The sequence below is a fragment of the Corapipo altera genome, unplaced genomic scaffold (genome assembly GCF_003945725.1).
Source record: "Corapipo altera isolate COAL_440 unplaced genomic scaffold, ASM394572v1 349, whole genome shotgun sequence".
NCBI classification, from domain to species: Eukaryota; Metazoa; Chordata; class Aves; order Passeriformes; family Pipridae; genus Corapipo; species Corapipo altera.
This window is the reverse complement of record NW_020884997.1, coordinates 1,023,826-1,044,482: the sequence shown is the minus strand read 5'-3', so window position 1 is coordinate 1,044,482 and position 20,657 is coordinate 1,023,826. Positions and strand designations below refer to the sequence as shown.

Here is a 20,657-nt window from a genome sequence, read left to right as displayed (position 1 = left end):
TCAGCCAACACCCGCACGCATGTTGGCCAGGGTTTGACCCCCGCGCCGGGTATTTCGAAGCGCGGGTCGGAGTTTTACCCTTGCCGGGTATTTCGGGGCGCGGATGGGGGTTTGAACTGGGCCGGGTATTTCGGAGCGCGGGACGGGGTCCCGGTGTTCGCCGTTGCCCGGACTCCGCCCGAGCGCCGGAGCGGCACCGGGCTGGCCACGGGAGCGGCGAGTCCCAGGGCTGCCGCTGGGGCGCTCCGCGGCCCGCAGAGGGTTAAAGCGCCCTGCGCACCGGGGTGGGGGCGCGGCGGCTCCTCCCCGCCACCGTGACAAGGCAGCCGCTCGCCGCAGCCCGGGCCGTGCCGGCGCATCCGCCGCACCCCGGGCAGCCGATCGGCGCCGCTCCCCGGGCAGGATGGTAGGTGCACCTTCCTTCCCCACTGGCCTGGGGCGGGCAGCGGGGGCGCCGGGGCTTTCGGTAGTGAGGAGCCCCCAGTGCCGCGGGATGCGGGACGGAGGCGGCGGCGCTTTGTTCGCGGTCGGATGCTGCTCATTGCTTTGGAGGACAGTGGTCGGCCGTTCGGGGGAGGTAGCGGGGGATATCGGTGACGGCAAGCGGACTCAGCCCTGGCTGGGCTCTGCGCTCTCTGCGCCGTCCCAATGAGCTACTGGGGCTACGCAGCCCTGGCAGAGGCGCAGGTGATGGAGACGCACCTGCGCGGAGCGGTCATAGCGGGTGCGGTTTTCTTGGCTTGGAATTTGATGCTGTTTGAGTAGGGGGCGACTGACGGTTCAGGGGGACTAGTGACAAGAGGGGAGGGTGGCTGCCGATGGAGCTTGGTTTTTTTTATAATCTGCGGAGTTCGCCCCTTGTCAGCTGTTTGTGCCCGAGTACAGGAACAGAACTCGAATTCCCTAGCTGCTCAGCTGTTTGTTGCACTTGTGTCTTTAGCTCAAGCACAGAGAGTGATGTATGAAGATAGGTCTAGAGAAGAATCTGGAGAAAATATTCTGCCTGTCAGGGACTTAAGGAGTCCTGCAGCACTGGTTTATCCCAGTTTGGTCTTCCCTGAAGATAATGTGCTGCTGGAGAAGGGAGGAGGTGGCACAAGGCACCTCACAGATGATGCCTTTGGGCAAGGCTTGGAGAAAGACTATTAATGTCTGTATCACTGTTCCGCTCTGTGCTGATGCTGGAATGAGGCTAATGCCAGGCAGAAGGGGGGAGGGTTGTTAAGGTGGACTGTCGTGCTGTTAATTCCATGGAAGAGAGACACAGGGCTGGGCCCCTTTTGCAATTTCTCTTTCCTTTGGTGCTGCACGCCCACACATGAGTAGTCTTGAAGTAGCTGAAGTCTGGCTTCAAGCTTCTCAACACTACATTCTTCCACTGCAGGAAGCCAAAAAGCATCCAAATGGGTCCACTTAGTGGGGGAGGAAAAAAGGAAGGTTCCTGTAAAACGTGAGTGATGCAGCCTTTCAAGGGCAGCAGAGACGGGATGTGGCCAAGCTTGAAGCTGATTTTCGTCCTAGTAGGCTATGGGGAGGGACTTTGTGCTTAAGAAATGAGAATAGCAAAGTCCTTTCTTTTTCCTAGCAGTGATCCTTTGTCATCCTTCGCCTCGCTGTACTGCCCACGTAGCACAGAGGGATAAGGAGCCAGCAGTCCCTTTATCATTAGCTCTCCTGCATTGCCAGTGGTACCGTGTGATGATGACACCTTTGCAGTCACAGACACACGGGGTTCTATTTTCATAGGGTGTGTCTGGCATCTGTTAGTGTTGCCACCAGTAAACATCTTGCTAAAAATGTTAAATTATCTGTATGCTAATGCTGAAACGTGTTGAAGTATTTCAAAACAGGGCCTTTTATTTCCAGTGTCCAGAGCTAGAGAAGCTAGAACGGGAGCTAGAAGCACTTTGCACAGACCAGGGTATGTGACCATGAATATCTGTCAGACTCTCCTGTTTGGGGTAAGAGGGGGAAACAGAAGAAGCAAACCTCATTAACCAGAGAGGGAGCAATGAAAAGAAGTCAGTAGTGAGGCCAACAAAAGCGTTCTTAATAAAGAAGAGAGGGGGCCGAGAGCAATCAGACTGGGACTGTCAGTGATGTAGGGAGGCGAAAAAGGAGGGAGCTGTGATCAATGTATCATTGATCACACAGTGAGGTTGGAGGGGAGGAGCGTGGCTGCTGCACACTCACACACACAGAAACACGCGCGCACACACACACTGCGGCAAATTCTGCAGCTGGTGCCTGCTGGCTTATGACTGCAGAAAAAACAAGCTCCAGTTTAAACTCTCTGATCTCAGAGACGAGGCTGTTTCTATTCCAAGTAGCTCTGGTTCCGCTGTGAAAAGCCCTGCAGGCTGGGCACTGTTCCAGAATGACAGGGATTCCTCTTTCTTCTGATGGGGCAGGGGGCCTTTTGCTGTGTGAGGTCGGTACCCTCCCTGTCTCCCTGATGGCTTCATACTGGTTGGCTGCATCTAGCCCGCATGTCTGTCCTTACACTTTCTCCAGCAAGTAGTTATTGAATGCAGGCTGAGACTCATTTTTATCTCCTCTCCTTTCCTGCAATCTGTCAAGGCAAGGCTGTCGGATCCTCTACCCTACTCCCGTTCTGCAGACAGAGACGTGTAGCTTTGCAGTAGTTTCTTTCCTGACAAAAGAGTCTATATCCTGACATGTCTTTTTGCCAGTCTCCCTCATGTCTGTGGTGCTGGCATACCTGAGTCACATCCTCAGCAGAGGTGGTGGTAAATGGACAATGGACCACAGGAGCATGGTGAGCAATTGCCAGCTCTTTGCTGAAAGTGGGGAAGCCACGTGTATGTGAACAAGAGGTGCAGTGTGTTTCAGTCAAAGGGGCATGACTGGACATAGAGGTAAGGGCAGAAGGGGCATATGATCTTCTATGGACATGGTTTGTGCTCTTTGTACATGTTCATATGCAGACCTTCCTAGGTAACTCCTGCGATAGCTGCATCTTGCACAGGAAGAAGAAACTCAGAAGCAGGTAAGGATCCAGTAATACATCCTTATGATAGGCATCTGAATATAGATATCTTAGTGGGTGCTGCTTCCAGCACAGGGTACTACTGGCATTATCACAGACTTTCCACTGCTCCTTTATGGGCAGAAGAGAGAGGCCTCCAGGCCCTTGAGAGGAGATGCTGTGGGAGCCCAAAGCAGTTGAGATTGTCTGGTTAGCACACAGTGGTCTGACAGTAGTAGCTAGTTCAAAACACAAGGAGTATCTGCCAGCCTGTGAAGTGTTTGTTAGGCAAAAGTACCTGGGGAAGAAAGGGAGGAGAGATGATAGAGACTCTCCGTCAGCCAAATCCGTGTATGGGAGGAAAGAGAGCAAGTTATGCGTAAATGAATGCTTATAAGCATTTGTTCTCTGGGGAGAATTTACTAAGATGGAAAAAGATTTATTTTTCTTTCCCCTCAGAAATGCTGAACTGGTTTTCTGGACTCCAGGACAAGCCTAGTAGCTGTTGACAGGAAAGACTAGAGAAAGTATTGAGCTAGTTTTGTTCTAACTTCTCGGTTTGTATTATTTTTTTCTTCATCCCCTTAGGGGTGTTTGGTTGCATGATATGAGTTCTTCTTAGAAATACACATTTTGTGTTTGTCTGCAGTAAACACTTTCCTTCTACTAAAGCATTAAAAGTACCAAGTTTCTACCAGTTTTGTGAAAATTGGTGGGACAGTTGAGTGATCTGAATCAGAGCCATCAGTGGAACAGTACAGATCTGTTTGTCCTGCAGTCCCTGCTCACAAACCGGCCATCAGCCTATGGCTGTCTCTGAGCATGCTGCCACTTGCACAGTTGGTAGTTTTGGCTCACAAATGGAGCTGAGAATATGGCAGTGAACTGCAGGGAATGTGGAGGGAGCTGGGATTATCACAGCGGGACAGTGCAGGCTGGACACACAAAAAGTGGTCTTTGTCAGTTCAGGCCTTGCTGTGCCTAAGCTTTTTTTTACTTTTGCTTCACACTAAAGAAATGGAGACAAATTTCTACTTGTAGAAATCTGGTAACTTTAGATCAGTTTTCCTTCTCTCCTGCCTTCCTCTCCAGGATCTCAAAAATTAGTGCTAATGGCAAAATTAGTTGTGTATCCAGCTCTTGAGGAAATTTCTGTCCTTCTGAGGCTTTATTCAAAAATTAACCTTAACAGCGATCTCCTTGGCCAGCAGGTTCTTAGTTCTCCTGAAACAGCCCTTGAAGTCTTGCTGGACCAATCTCTCAAATGTATAGAATAGTACTGGGTTGGGTTGTTGGTTTGTTTTTTTTTTTTAATCAGGAATGCAATTTCGATTAATTTCTGCTTTTCTGAAAAGCATCCCCATCCCAGTGTCTGTGTCTGGAAAGAAATTAGTGAACCCTTTCTTTGCTTTTGAAAGTAAAGGCTTGGGTGTTTCCTCTAAGCAAACGAAGGCTGAGAATTGCCAATGGAAGGAGGCAAGTAAGTCACAGAGGGGTAGGATTCAACATGCACGTCTGTTATCAATGTGTGCTACTGAATAACTTGTGTGTCTCTTTGCACATGTTACTGTTGTTCATGCACCTTCTTGTAAAGCACTGAAGTCTCTGGCAATTTACTAGAACCTACCTCGGCTATAAAAGTTTGGTGCTGTTTTTCACAATGTGCTCTAGCTACAAATGTGTTGTCTTAAAAACCCATGACAGCAAAACTGGCTTCCTCTATTGACCTTCAAGTTAAGAAATTCAGTTAGTTGCTTTTGCACTCTGCTAACCTTTTATTTCATTGAGATCTCACCTGTCCGTTCTCTATTAAGCTCCAGTGTCAAATTCTTAAATAATTAGGGAGAAAAACTAGAAGGAAAAGGTCATTAGTACCTCCCTTTTGAAAGTTGTTTGAAGAATGTCTGTCAATCAGGCACTCAAGATGCTAACAGCCCTCTTAGAGGAGAAATTGGCAAGAAGCCAACGATTTGCCTTCTGGGTGACTAGATCTATGTTCTGAAAAGCTTGCTGGAATGAATTAAGAGGAGTAAGTTAAGTTGCAGTACTTAACAGAAATGCAGACATGGCTAGGCCATGTAAGAAGTAAAATATGACTCCTAAAGCATCGGATAGGGTGGTTCTCTGTGGCTTTGGTCCATGCGACATTTTTCCTGGTTGCTAGATTTGTGTTTTAACTGTTATGTGTTTTCTTTCTTGCTGTTGGTCCCTATTCAAAGGCAAAGACTATTGTTAAGAAAGAAGGAGGCATGGGAGCATGGAAGGGTCCTGTGCTTGCATGGCTTCGAGGGAGCTGAATGAGTGAGAGGCCCTGAAAGAAGGGTTTGTGGTGTTGGAGGCCTCTTCCAGTCTTTTCTCCCCAGTCAGTAAGTTCAGTCCCTAATTCCACTGTGTAACCTGCAAGCTGAAAGGGACCTGGCTAGATGGGGTGGCATTAGGAAGCAGGGCTTCCTGTGATGAATTAAGACTTGAGTGAGCTCAACTCAGGCAGACTGGTGAAAGGCAGTGATTGAGTGGACTTGTCACCAGTATTGAGAGAGAAGATGTCCCAGGCTACTCTGCTGGAAACCTCCTTGGCTGCTCCCAGGTACCTCTCCCTTCGGTGCTGAATGGACGGGAGGCCTTGAAGTTCTGCACTTTGAAATAACTTTCTGTATCCCATTCATTATCGCTGTAGTCCACGCTGTAAACCAAATCCCAGGAACCCAGACCATGCAGAGGATCTGTCAAGAGGCAGTTAGATCCAAGAGTGCAAAATTAAGATGCATCAAAGAAAATTGTTGTCAGAGAACAGCTGCTTTTTTTCAAGGGCTAGCAGAACACAGCCCTTCACTTTACCAACCACTCCAGCCGCTCAGAGTCCATAGCTGGTTTAATATCTGTATCTTAAAGAGAGGTGACATTCAACAGGTCATCCTCAAAACAAGCAAGGGAGAGAAGAAAAGTGACTTGGAATGAGACTGTTAACAGTACAGAATAGGAAGGAGATTTTAGGATTCTGAGCAGTTGCCGTAAATCAGAAGCAGGAGCCTCTTGTCAGAAATTTGGCATCTCAGTAGGCAAACAGGAGGAAATCTCAGAATTATTTCCTTGTATCTTCAGCCATCCCGTCTTTTATACAGTTAAGTTGTCCCTGCCTCAGGCAGTTTGCTTACATGTGTCATATTGATCAGTTGTCCAAACGATAAAAAAAAGAGAGAGAAATAGGATGGATCATGAGCTGTACCTCCAAGTCAGTCAGCATTACCCAGATACTTCAAAACCAGGAGAAACGCACATTTTTCTTCAATCTGTGCTACGTTCTGGTGGTAAGAACACATGTTCTAGGGTGCGTATTCTTACTAAAATTAAGAGATCATAAGCTGTCCAACTTTGTGTCTTACAGGAGTCTTCATCCTTGAAGCCTGAAGGCATCTGCCTCAGTGCCAATGGGAGCAGTTTTGTGGCACCTCTTTTCAGTGATTGGCAGCAACTCCCAGCTGAAGTACCACTGACACGAGAAGGGGAAACATTAATTTGGTGTCCAAAGGGACCAGCTATAATAAATCTGCCAGGGGTTGGTGGAGTGAGGGCACCAGGTAAAAGGGTGTCTTAAGGTGTGTTTAGGTTTCCTTTCGTGTATTTAGCTGGAGACATTTAAGAAGCTCCTCACAGCTGGAGGCCATGTCCCTGTGCAGGACTGCACTCTTGATTCAGTGAATGCCACATGCTGTTCCACAGCAGAAGGATGCAAGGCCAGCATGAGTCAGCAAAGCTGCTGCAGAGTACAGAACCTTTCATGGCCAATCTTGCACCTGGCCAGCTAGGTAGGAGTGCTCACCTTATCTGTTATCTCAGTGCTATAACTTCCAGTTGAGGGGCAGTAACTTCTGGAAATAGATACAGCTGTTTCCAAAGTGAACATCTGCAAATTCAATTAGTGGTTCTAAAATGGCCGAGATATCAAATTGCTCTTTAGCATAAAAGTGAGGCAGTATGTGTAATTAGGGAGCAATGAGATGGTTGCTATGGTTGACATGGTATAGAAATAGAGGTTGCCTGGGAGAAGAGCTGTAGATGGCGTGAAAATATCACAGGGAGGAGGGAAGATGGGAAAAACAGACAAGTGGTTAGGAAGAATATCTCCTGTGACGTGGCAAGTGCCCACAACCTCCCACACCTTAAAGAATATTTCATCTCCTCCTCTTGCCCTGCTGCTGGTTCACCTTTGTACTAAATCCCCAGGAGTTGGTCAGTTACTTTGCAGAGCCTGCTCTCACCTTAAAGCATGATTAGTTCTACTGACATGCAGTAACAGTATGGTAAGGTGAGTTATGAGATATCTCCAGCTGGATCCACAAAAGAAAACCTGCACGTGCCTTCAGATCCTCAGCCCTCTTCATCCTGACAGACTCAGCAATGTTTCTAGAAACCAGACCTTGTTCACCTTTGCCCCAGACCATTTGGTACCATTCTGACCCTCTGCTTTGGGCAAGTCCCCAGACCACATTTCTATTTTTGACAGTAATTAATTTCATCTGTTGTGCTTTCCCATATTCTTTAAAATCTGTTGCAGCCCGGGCCTCCCAGAAGTATTCTTCTTTCTATTTGTTACTGCTGTATTTTTCCTTTCTCTGTCCTGCCTAGTATGGTTCTCAATTAATTTCACTCTCACTTTGTTCCTGTTGAGAAATTTTTCTCCCTCTTGGAGCTGTCTTGCTGATGCTGTCTTCTTTCTGTGGCTTTTTACACCAAGTTCTCTGCTTACAGAGTTCTGCAGCTCTTAAGGATTTTGCTCTGCCTCCGCGCTGTTCTGAAGTTCGTGCCTATTCTGTCCCAAATCAGATGCTCTGTTCTTTCCTGATGTTAGCACCTCATGGCTCCCTTTACACTCAGAGTGTTGGGTTGTGCCAGTGTCTGGTGGAAGTATATCTGTGACTGATTGTCCTGGTTGTCCTCCCAAAGACAACTAGGTGGTGATCTGCTTGGAAGCTCAAGCTAAAGCCCCCGGAGGAGCGCAGATTGTGTCACCGGCTCTGCTCAGGCTCACGTGATGCTCTTTCATGTGCTGCCTCCTTCTCTGCTCAGTCCTCTGTGTGCTGCACTGCTAAGCCCCCAGTCAGGGCTGGGTACTGTCCCTGTCACCCTGTTATCCAGGTGTAGAGCCACACAGCAGGCGAGTCCTTTGCTTGGTAGAGAATTGAGATTTGAATTATCTTCCCTCTCTCTGCACTCTGCTTTGTGCTTTCCTGTGCTTTGTTTATTCAGTTTCTACATTTAAGACACATCTCCTGTTGCGCATCCATGGGGCTTTATTTTGGTGGTGCTGTGTTTTTAACTGACTCAGTATGTCAACATGAAAAATCATCAAACACTATTTTGAAATTTTCATAAAAAATGAAACCTCATACATATAACAATACTTTCCTGCTCAAACACCATTGGCTTCCCCTTCTTTTCTAGGTGCAGTTTAAAATCCCTCATTTTTATGCCCTGTGTGATTCCCTCTGTGACCTGTTAGATGATGGCTTGCACGCTCCCTTCCACTGCTCCGCAGGCAGCACACAGCCCTGCCCTGGCCCTCCCTGACAGGCTTTCAGTACTTTGTTGCAGCTTCTTACCTATTAATTTTCAGACGATTTTCATATTCCTATTAAAAATGTATTTTCCATTTGCTGGTATACAGTGTTTCTCTCTGAGAAAACCACTAAAGAAAATCTCTAAGGAGAGAGATTTTTTGATTTAGCCATTGACAAATAAATAGATACTTATCTATCTATTTCTGCACAGTGTTTGAAGACCTAAAATTAGAAAGTGGATGAAATAAATCTTTAGTATAAACTTTTTTAGGCCATAGGAGGTAGAACACTTGCTGGTGACCGCAAAGCACTGTCTGAAGCCAGGTCCTCATCATTCTCAGCTGCTGAATCACACACTAGAAAGCTAAAGCCACAGCAACTTTTCTGATAATGTTTTTATGATAATAAGTAGTTGTTGTAGCCATCATATGTTGTGGGAGGAGGGTAAGAGGCTGTGGGACAACCCATTTGTTGTGATCCGCAGTGAGCTGGCTGAGCCCTTTGCTCTGCTCATCTCTGGTAAAGCAACAGAGCTGGATATACCTAGAATTGCTGGGACTGCTGCATCTCCTCAGGCTCTGGAAGGCAGCAGTTAGGCACCAGTGTGCATGGCAGCCTCCCCCCTAGGACTCAGAATCTGTCTTAGGCTGTTCTGGGGGTTTACACCAAGCTTCAGCTGTATTCCTCACCTGATGTCTCTCCACCTACCTTGCCTGAGAGTCTCCTCTCATCTGGTACAACACTGCCGTTAAAGGATGAGGAGGAACAGAGTGAGGCTTGTCCTGTCAACCTGATAAACACATCCAGGTGCATCCCTGGGGTGTAGGAGATCGTGTTTGAGTTCCTGAGCTGGAATCAGCACGTGAGTTCAGAACTGCACTGAAGCACAGATGCCTCCCTGACTACAGGGGCTGGTCCAAGGCCTTCTCTGTGCCCCTATTGAGATAGCTGTGGCTGGCATAATTAACTAATTATTCCTTAGAGTTGTTGGGGGAGGGAGCAAAGACACTTGCTACACAGCCTGGTGTTTAGGATGCAGATGTGGATAGATCCCGTTCCCATCTCTGCACAAAAGCACAGGCTTTAGCCAGCGGGGTGGGAGCAATCCCGTTCTGTCTGGCAGGGAGCGAGCTGGGGGTCACCCATGTGATGGGCAGCCCACTGTGCCGTCATCCTTTGGGTTCTCTCTTGTCCTCTGAGAAGTTGGTGACTGGATACGGGTGTCCAGCTTTCCATCTAGATGTGAGAGAAGAGCTGCAGTGAGAACCTCCTGACTTAGAGATGTAGACGTGGTGGTGCAGGGTTGGGGACTGGTTCCTGTTTCTTGATGGCTGCTTCCGCAGCCACTCAGCCAGTTAGTGCCTGTGGAGGCCCCACTGGACCGGTTGCCCTGCGGGAGCTTCTGGTCAGGACACAAGAGCTGAGGCAGCCAACACTGAGCCTCCTGCCCCTCCCAGTTTTCTCCATGCTCCTTGAAGGCAGACCAAGATTGGGATGTAAACAGCATGTCAGTCATAGGCATGCACAATAACAAATTGGGAGGTGCTTTGAATAGTCAGGATGAATGAAGAAATAATCCCAAGAGCCCAGAAAGTAAAGTGGTCACAGCAAGAAAGAACAGAGAGGTTTAAAGTGAGGAAGCGCAGAGACCCAATCATACCTTAACATATGCTGAGCCCGATACAGCTGTTGTTAGAACTGGGAGCCTGGGATTCTGTGTATGTGAGTGCTAGCATGTTCTAGACTCCTGTTTACCCTCCAAAGTTCAGGCCAGAGGCAGCCACAGCTGCCTGCCCAGGACTGGGCCCTGTACAGGTGCTCTGCCTAAGGCAGGTGCCTCTCTCTGCCAAGAGAAGAAGATGACAGTTTCCTTTGACATGAACTTAGACCAGAATCTTTCCTTTCTAGAACCCACCACAAATGCCGCCTCACACCTTTTCATAATCTCTCTGGCCCACCCCTGTGTGGAGCTGTCCCTTTGTACAGTTATTGAGGACTCTGCTCTTGCACAGTGTGAGCTGTTGCAGGAAGGTGTGCATGAACTTCCTTATGCTGTGCTGTAGAACTTTCCACTTCATGCATTGGGGTTCTCCACGGGTTGCCTCTCCTTTTACCCACAGCTAGGGAATCACATAAGCATGTCTCAAGGGTTGATACATCTCTCTGACTTGTTGTACCAGGGCAGGGCTGTTCCTCCCACAGTGCAGCAAGGATGCTCAGGTACAGAGATGCTAAGAAATGTTTCAGGGATGCACAAGTCTATAGTAAGGAGGATCTGAATAGTGAATCCAGAGTTGTTGGCTGTGAAAGCAATCTTTGTGTTTATTTTAAATTCCTGAGCCCACCTGACTAGCTAGCAGAGCTTCCAAGTCTCCATCAGCCAGAACTGGTCCCATTAGCCAGCCAGCTGCACACTTTTCAGGTTACCTGCTGGAGGAAGAGGCTATGTGCCCTTCAGGTGCTGGGAGTGTGACATTGCTTCCAACGGGCATGTTCACTCCTCTCCCCACCGCCCAAGGGGAGGCCTTGGTCTGGCAGAGAGATGGGACCATAGTGCAGTGGGAGACAGGACAGCGTATCTGCACAGATGGGATGAGAGGCAGGACCCTGCTTAGAGTTCAGTGCAGAACCTTTTCTCCCTTTCCTCTGGTCTTTACAATCTCCCTCCCAAGGAGCTGTGGCTTGCCATGCTTGGTACAGTCCTGGAGTGTTTGTGAATGACTGTGTTGTTTCATTTTCTCCGAATGGACACCATTTGGGGCTGGATCCTTTTTCTCACATTGGCACTGAAGAAGCTGCAGTTGGAGGCTTCACAGCCTCAGAATGAGAGAGTCAGTTACTGTCTCAGGGTTATTATGCAATTTCAGAATGAAAGAAATGGCAGTCTTTCAGCTTGCGCTAACTCATGTTAATTTTGCAAATATATGCAATCTAAGAACCCTCATACACTGTTTGACTGACCTCTCCAGAGGTGAACTTTGTTCAGTAGAGCATCAGGAAGACTGTGTGATCCCAGGCTCAGCTCTTTGCTGAAATGTAGCAAAAGGTGCTGAGCCATAGTGATATCTAGGATCTTCTTGTAAGAGTGTTTTCAGAAGTGTCCCCTTGAAGAGATATGTCCATAACATCAGGTACGACAGCAGGAAGTTAGGAAGTCAGTTTTTAATCACTGTAGCTTGTGTGCCTTGATAACATTTTCAGACAGTGAAACTTTGTTATTTTTTATCAATGTACTGTTGGTGTTCACTCTATAGGTAGAATCTAGCCTGGTAAGCCCAAATAATCTAAGGGACAAAGGAGGGAAAGGGTGTGGGAAAGACAAGGGAGGTAATGAGAGATAAAGAATGCACCCTGGATGGGGAAAGGGCTGATTTCTATGTGATCAGATGAGCAGTCTCCATCTTCTGGATGGCAGGGTCTTGGGAGCTCTGCAGCCCAGATTTGCACTTGCCATCAGACAGGTGCACACACTGATGAGATCCCTGCCCTGAGCTTTCTCTTTTCCAGGCTAAACAAGCCCACCTCACCTCTCCTCTCCTCAAAGATGTGCCAGTCATTTAATCATCTTTTGGCCCTTATGTTCGTTCTGTTTTATTGTACCAGACAGAGCATCATGATTGATTTCAGCACAGTCCCTCAAAAGATGACCCAATGCTATGGCCTATGGCATCATTTCACGAAGGTGAGATTCTGGGTCCCACTACCCTGACACTTGGTCTCTGTTTTCAGCATGGTGCATTGTAACTGTGGCTCTTCCAGTCCTGATCAACAGAATAATAAGACCTCTGAGGTGTGATAGACTGAAAGACTAAAGAAAATAACAAGCAGCAGCTTGTGTAGCTGTCCTTGACAGCCCTTCAGACCAGCCCAGAGTTTATTTTGCAGCTACAAGGGTTTTAGGTGCTTCCATTTAAAGCAGCAGAACATAAGGATCTGCTCCAGCAGCATGACCTCCTTTTCTGCCTCTACAGCCATCTGTCTGCTTCTAGGATCATCTCTCTCGGGCATCCTGTTTGTCACAGTTACCCCAATGCACTGTCCTTTCTTTCGGCCTAGCCTGACCTCCCTGCAGAGCCCTGTCTGCCTGACTGCTGAGCCCTAAACCCACGGTGTCTGCTCCTCTGTTCTCTCTCCCTCTGTCTCTTTGTACATGCAGACAGCCCTGGATGGTTAGTTCACACTCACTCCAGAGTTTGTGTGGCTTTGCTCTCCACTTGCTATCCTCCACCAGAACCAAATTAATTTTACACTCAATAGACCACATAATCATAGAATATGTTAGTTGGAAGGGACCCATAAGGATCACCAAGTCCAACACCCTGCTCCTCACAGGTCTAGCTAAAATTAAACCATATGACTAAGAGCATCATCCAAATGCTCCTTGAACTCTGACCGGCTTAGTGCTGTGACTGATTCCCTGGGGAGCCTGTTCCAGGGGCCAGCCACCCTCTTGCTGAAGAACCTTTTCTAATGTCCAATTTGAACTCCCCTGATGGAGTTTCATTCTATTTCCTTGTGTCCTAGTGCTGGTCACCAGAGAGAGAAGATCAGCACCTTCTCCTCCACTGCTCCTCTTGAGAATGCTGTGAACAGTAATGAGTGTACTCAGCTATATACACTCTTAGAAAAAAAATCAGATTTTTCCTCCCTTCCCACTGATAGTCCAGGAGTGCAGCTGTGCATCCTGAAATGCTGCCTCAGTATTAGTAATGGAAATCCATCCTCTAGCATTGCCCAGAATAGCTGTTGTTCACCACCTCAGGGATGATTTGTGTAGTGCCTCCATGGTCAGGTCCTGCTGACGACACCCAAAGGTGGCTGCTGTGTAGGAAGAGCTGTATGTGAGCCTCTGTGGCCCTTTGGGGTGAGGGTGCTGCTACTTTCTGCACAATGATAAGTAATGTGATCTGTGCGGAGAAGGGGAATGCCCTTTCTTTTTCTGAAGCTTCACTGAGGTTGTGAATGAGGTGCATTTGTATATTAAATCTTTCCGTATATTGTGCAGCAGGTACTTTGTGTGGGTAAAAGGCAAGTAATGCCGTGAGTCAAAACTACTTAAAAGGCAGAAAACAAGTTAGCAAACAAATATATGGTCATGTTTGTGCAGCATCCAGAGGTAAAATACAAGGGCTTCATGATTTTCTACTAAATATAAAGCTGATCAGTACAGTAATGATGAGGAAAGCATGAACACGGAGGTGGCTAAATTTATAGATGACTCAGTTATTGAGGTCTAGAAAAAACTGTGAGGAACTTCAGTGACTAAATTGCACAGTCGTCATGATCTCCCATTGAATTAATTGTCAAAAAAGCAAAATCAAGCCCACTAGAAAAATTAAACTTTCCAGACTCCTTGTAAGAGCTTAATTAATAGAGTCATGACAGGGTGAAATTTGTGTGTCACTGTGTACTCCAACACAGTGCAAAGTACTAGCTTTGCACTTTATTTAGTGCAAAGCTAGTGTTAGGTTATGTTATGATAAAATAAAAAAGTAGGGAAATATAGAAAATACAGAAAATACAATAATTATATCCTGTGACTCTCCGGTGTTTCTTCTCATATTGTTTACTTCTCTTACTCATTTCAGTGGCTGTGGGGATAGGTGACAGCAGTTCTGAAGGGACTGAAGAAACTCTCCTCTTAAGAAACAGTTGGTAAAGAGTAGGGGCTCTCTGTCTTGGTGGGGACATGGTGGATGGGAAGTGCACAGGCACAGAGTTGACTGCAGAAATCAGAGTGTGGCTGAACGCACAGAGAGAGGATTCATCCAAAATGAGAAATGCAATGCTGCTGAAGAGAGGATATTTATTTATTTAATGTCACAGCTTCTGAGTGTAGTTGGAGAGGGCTGTGCAGGGTCAGGGATCTGTGTTCAGAATGCGCCTGGAGATGAGCTCTGTCCAGATGTTTATTCCAGGCAAGTTGAAGACAACAGTCTTCAGGACTCTGAGAATAGATTCCTTGTACTGGTCAATGGAACTGAGGGATTTTGCCATGTGCAGTGTGGTTTCCAGGCATGCATTTCATTGTGATAGAGCTCTAGTAAGGACAAATACCTCACAGTGACCTGCACAGCATGCTTCCAGTCACCATGGCTGCAATGTCAGTCACACCGCTATGTGTTTCCGGTGCACGCAGTTTTGGTTAGTGGGAGGAGGGATGTGCCAGGCTGTGTGTTTAAATCCTCTGTCTGTGCAGCTGCTCCCTCAGGCTGTGTAGAGAAAACTCTGCTTGATGAGCACTTGGATTCACAGTTTTGGGCATGTGTGTTCCCTCAGCTGGGCACGGCCCTTGCAGTGGGCTGAGGAGGTCAGCCCTGCAGCTCGGGGTGAGCAGGGGCTGGGCACAGGCCGGGTCTAGGGCACTGTGTTTGCAGTTCAGCCTGGAGTTCATGTGCTGTTCTGCTTTATCTCTGAATTTAGTTAAAAAACAGTTTGGGGTTTTGGTGTGCATGGGTGTGTGCAGTAAGTCAGTGTTTCTGGAAGTGGCCTCCTGAGAACCAACTGCTGCAGCTGAAGAGAGGGAATCTGCTCCACAGTGGGTCTGGAGCAAAGTTCTGGGGGGCTGCACTGCTTCAGAGAGTCACAGAACTCCCAAATTGTAGGTTGGAAGGGACCTCTTGAGATTGTCTACTCCAATCACACCTGCTCAAGAAGGGTAAGCAAGAGCAGGTTTCCCATGCCTGTATTCAGTTAGGTTTTTGAGTATCTCCAAGGATGGATGCTCCACAACCTCTTTGTACAATCTATTCCAGTGTTTGACCACTCTCACAGTAAAAACAGTGTTTTCTTGTGTTCAAATGGAATTGCCTGTGTCTTAATTTGTGCCTCATATCCTGTCATTCAGCACTTCTGACAAAAGTGTCTGACTTTCTCTTCTTCATTCCTTCCAATCAGGTATTTATTTTTATGTATTGAAAATATCTCTCCTCCATGCTCAACCTTGCCTTGTATGAAAACTCTTCAGTCCCTTTATCATTCTCACAGCCTTTCACAAGACTTAGTCCTTCTCCATTCATCTCTCCCATCTGCCAGCAGCTGCTGGCCCTGCAGCTTGAGCCTTCTCTTTCTTCCTCGTGTGCAGGGGAAATTCCCGGGGGTGAGGGGCTGCCAGCCAGAATGCTAAAAGCCAGGCTTTGTTCACAGCCCCGGGGGGGACAGCTCAGCTGCCTGGGCTCAGATCGCAGTACTGGAAGCAAGCAGCAGTGTTTTTATGCGTGTTACTGCTGCAGACGGGCCCCTTCCCTCTGCAGCTGGCACTGTCACCAGCACTGCCCGGCTGGCAGCGCGCAGGCTGGCACTGGGTGCCTGGAGGGATGCCCGTGCGCAGGCACGGTGACTGCACGTGGCACGAGGACGAGGCTGCTAGTGTTGGCGCTGTGCACCAGGCTGTGTTCCCCAAGTGATGGGGGTAACCACTGCCAGAGCAGTATCTGGGGTGTGCAGGCACCAAGGTGGCAGAGGCTGAAGCTTGGAGAATGGTGAGAGTTTCACTTGGCCCCAGTAGTAATGTTGAAAAATGGGAGCAGATCACTTCTGTTCTGGATGCCCCAAACAGCAGGGGTGGAGGTCCCAGTGGTGGGGAGCTGTGTGAACACTGCACAAAAAATCAGTGGGGAACCAGAGTGCTCCTTGTGAGCACTGCTGGGACCTCAGCAATGCCAAGGCACCAGCAGTGCCTTCACAATTGCCATTGTCTCAAGGATGAGTGAGGTTTTGCTTCTTGCAGCTGCACAGAATGCCCCAGAACACCTCTTGGGCCCTCCTCATCTGCACCTTCTCCCACTGTCCCACGCTGCTCCCCATGGCTCACTTGCAGCATCCCTTCTGTGTGCAGGGACTTGTTTCCCAGTGCCTTCAGCCATACACCAGTCCCACATCGAGTGGCAGAAATGCCCCTGAATGTAGCACTAAATCTGCATTATATGGTAAAACTGTTGTTTAAACATGTCTTAAAATGGCTTTTGGTGGTCTCTTTGCAAACACATGCTTCTTCTTCCCAGCACCCCCCACGACAGGTGTTATCCATGCAGGAATGTCCTGGAAAGGTGTCCTGAGGTGTTTCCCATTGGCCTTTGTTAACCCCTTCCTGTGATTGGGTGTTCCTGTAAGCCCCTTGAGACTTCTGATTGGTTACTCTGTGAATCCTCCTAAACCTTATTGGTTACTCTCCTAATCCTCCTAAACCTTATTGGTTACTCTCCTAATCCTCCTAAACCCTATAAATGTAACATCCCCAACAATAAACTCTCTCTTGCCTCCTCTCCACGCCCGGTGTCCTGTCTCCCTGCCGGCCACGGGGCCACGTGCCACGTGTGGGGGGAGCACCTCTCCCCTCCAGGCTCAGGGCCAGAAGAGACCCCTGAAGGACCCCCTGGAGTTCCCTTTCCCCTTCCTTCAAGACATCGGAATGGTTCCTCAGATGGAAATGGAACTAGAACTGGGCCGCCCCACGTCGTGGGTGGGGAAAGGGATCCAGACCTGAACTTAGTGCATTTTGCACAGTGATGGTTTTTAGTCTAGAGGGACCATATTTTTAGCCAACCTGAAAGAACACAAGTTCAGAAAATAGCTGGAGATGCTGAGTGCAAGTAGTTCTGCTGAGAGCTTAGAGCCAGTCTCACTTTGGGCTGAAAGCTGCCTTCTGGGCATATCTGTCTGATTAGTTGCTGGCAGTGAGTAAAACATTCCAGTAAAGTGAGTATGATTGCTGAGCATTGGCCTTTCTCTGACTTCTTTCTGTGTCCTTCTGAGTCTTTCTTTGAAATACCAGCTTGATTGAGCTATTTTAGAAGGATTGAGATCTGCCTAGAAAGAGCTGATGGGAGGTTCTGGAGGCTGGAAAGAATAACATTGTCAGAGAGCAACAGTTGTCTGAAAGGTGAGAAATAGAATTAGATGTTCGTTTTCAGTGAAGATCTGTGGCCCTCCAATCTATATGAGGAATTAAAACCTATAAAAGTCTTAAACCCTATAAATTATACATTCAAACAGTTAAGTTCTAAGTGCCTATCTTGTTGAGTGGATGTAATGTCCAGAGGTAGGTATTTTCAAAGACTGGAATCAAAAAAGATTTTGTGCTGCCTGCTGTGTCCAGGAAAGTGTTGCAGGAAGGTCCTGTACATTGGTCCTACATCCAGAGCCATCTGATGTGGGCAAACAGTGGTGGCTCTGGTCCTGCCTGTCAGCATGGCAGACACTCACCACCCTTCTTTCTAATAAATTAATAGGGCCTGGGCATTATGGCAGCATTTTGCCAAATAGCTATATAATGCCCATGCTAATGTGAGCCCATAAACTGCTTTTTTACATTCCCAGGATCTTGCTTGCTCTTCTTTTGCTCCTCCTTTTTTCCCTAAATACATAAAGAGCGCACAGTACTGTCTGGGTACCTGTTTGTGCCTCTGACAGAACAAGCATTCTTATTGTCTAGATGCTCCCCACAGCAGCAGCCTAGGAGTACACATTTGGATTAAAGGAAAGCACTTCAGAAGAGAAAAAAACTGTAATGAATGATGAGAGATTTGTTATCAGTGCTGCACTGCTCCAGTGAAGGGTGAGTTGGCACCTACTGACTGGCTTATAGAGCCCTGTGGTGAGTAGGGCTTGGACAAAACACCAGGGACACCTCTCAGTGGTAGCTGCCATGAGGCAAGGCACTTCCATCTGGAAGGGATGATTTGTCTGTGCCAGTGGTTACAGGCACAACCATCTGGCACAGGCAGGCAGCTCAGAATCAGAGAATCAACTAAGTTGGAAAAGACTTCTGAGATCATCGAGTCCAACCTTAGTTCAAAGTGCCTGGCTCTGTGGACTTCAGAACATGTTGGAGCTGAGTGGCAAATTGTGCTGATCCAGAAGTAGGATTTCTTTCCTTGTTGCTGAAAAGAGTTTGCTCTGTTCTCTGAGACTCAGGTATTAAATTGGGTCTCAAGTGCAATTTGAAGTCTTGCAATCAAAGCCATGCTGAAGTGGAATTTTTGAGGCTAAAATATCAGTAGCTGGGTGCTGTCTCATCTGCTTCTCTCATCCTGTCTAATCCCTTTTCTCTCCCCAGGCCAAAGAACTCTCCATCACCGGACTGATATCCTGGAGACGGTGATCCTGGTAAATCCTAATGTGGACAGCATTGTGTCTGAGGTAAGGACGAGGTGCCAGCGAGTTCTCTCCACATCAGCTCTCCTGACTTGGCTTGACAGAGAGGTGATGATCATCACAACTTGCACCTTCTAGAGAGCGTGAGTGTGCTGCCAGTCTGCTGCAAGGTGAGGTGAAGTGGCCAAGTGTTCTGGTCTTGCCAATAACCAGGACATGTGGAGTGACTATGATGTGACATGAGCTGTGTTGGGCAGACAGTAGCAGTGTCTTTCCTCTTCAATAACCAACCTTCTTGTACATATAAAACTTAGGGTTTGGCTATTTGTGAATAACACATGAGTATTGCTTGTCCATGGGATTAGAATTCTGGGTGCTGGTGAGGAGTACAGGCAACTTCTGACTGCAGCACTATGTCTGATGGTAACAGGTCCGCTCACTGGTGTGTGATTCATCAGCCCACAAACTACTGATCCTCTGTGGACAGAGCTCAGACCAGGAAGGAGACTTGGTCCTGCAGACAGGGACCTTCACTTACCAGAAGTTTGCTGAGATACTTTCAGACCCAGAGGTGAGTGTGACCCATAATCCAGCATGACCCCTCCTGTTCAGAGTGCATGGTAGAGCAACACAGCCTGTGCTCTCCTTCTGGTGACAGATTTGCAGACAGATGGGTGTGAAATCCAGAAAAAAATTGCACACCATAAATACTTCATGCTATTGTCTTGGGAATCCTGCTTTAACTCCCTGGCTTAAGTTTTCCAATGTATAGGCATGGGTGATTCCTTTAAGTGTTCAGCTTGAAATAACCTTCCAGACTGGCTCTGCAGTGGGCTGGAACTCAAAATTTCTTGAAGCAGGTCTTAACATAACTGTGGGCAGCTTCCAAAAACACCCAACAGAGGCCATCATCACTCTGGTAAATGTGGGTATTTCTCTTTCTGTCATAGTGCAGCAAGTATGTTCACAGAAGGTTAAGAGTATTCATCAGGGGTATGTAAAGATGATGAGGGGATGAGTAAATACTGATTAAGTAACTACATGGTGATTACATAACTACAAATGGCGCTGTTTAATTGCAGAATTCTTGCATCATTCAGATTGGAAAGGCACACAAGAGGTCTGTAGCCCAACCTCCTGCACAGAGCAGAGTCAGCACTGAATTTAGGCAAGCTTGCTCATGGATTTGTCCATGAGGCCTGGAAAATCTTATAGGGCACCCCTGAACCACTTCTCCAGTGCTTATTACCTCAGCTAGCCATACTATAGCTTTCCTGAGAGACTTTACATCGTGTTTCTGTTGGCGCTCATTGCCAATACAGATATGCTGCTTCAGTTTTTGAGAAGCCCTACTTCTACTGATCGTGTGCCAGATGCTTAGAATGTCTTCATCTGATTGACAGGAATGGCTGAGTGATACTTCGACAATTGATATTATTACTGCTGTAATTAAATCAGCATGTATGGTCTCCTTCATTTTTTTAAAGCTGGTTGTTCTCATTTATTTCTGGTATCTTGTTTCTTTGGACAGGAACTAGTCAGTTAAGGGCTGTCTAAACAAGAGAATACAGTGTGCTAATCTCATTCCAGATACTTAGGAAGTTGAGGTGTAATGCTTCTTTGCTCGATATATACTCAGCGTAGCTGTAAAGAGCCTTGGAAATTATATGGACCTTAGTTCTACTTATTAATGGTGTTGCATGTCCCCAACCCTGTATGTGTAGCAGAGGTGGAGTCATGACTTTCAAAGTAGGTTCCAGGAAAGAAAATGAATTAAAAAAGAAAGTACTGTGGCACTAGAACTGCACAGAGTGCTCTGTGATGTTTCACTAGCCAGTGAACAACAGTAAGTTCAGACAACGATGCTTAGCATTGAAAAAGTCATCTCAAAGTTAGAATTCATAAATCAGAAACAAAAACCCCAACCTGCTGCTTTTGAGCCCAAGCCAGGGACTGATATCCCAAGTTAAACAGGAAGAAGTAAGGAAAGAGGACAAAGTGGTTCCTGCTTTTCT

General features: G+C 47.3%; 1 protein-coding gene across 5 annotated transcripts in view; it reads left to right on the top strand.

The window, feature by feature from the left end:
- The window catches only part of MAP1A (microtubule associated protein 1A), a 57,171-nt gene that overhangs the window by 22,220 nt on the left and 14,294 nt on the right, over positions 1 to 20,657 (top strand). For 3 of the 5 annotated variants that reach the window (XM_027666671.1, XM_027666672.1, XM_027666673.1), the window contains 2 exons: positions 18,605 to 18,687; positions 19,073 to 19,213. In XM_027666671.1, coding sequence (XP_027522472.1) covers positions 18,605 to 18,687; positions 19,073 to 19,213 — 224 coding nt within the window. Of the gene's footprint in view, positions 1 to 290; positions 407 to 17,346; positions 17,429 to 18,604; positions 18,688 to 19,072; positions 19,214 to 20,657 lie in introns of those variants that run through there. The other 2 variants (XM_027666675.1, XM_027666676.1) reach the window with 2 other exon arrangements.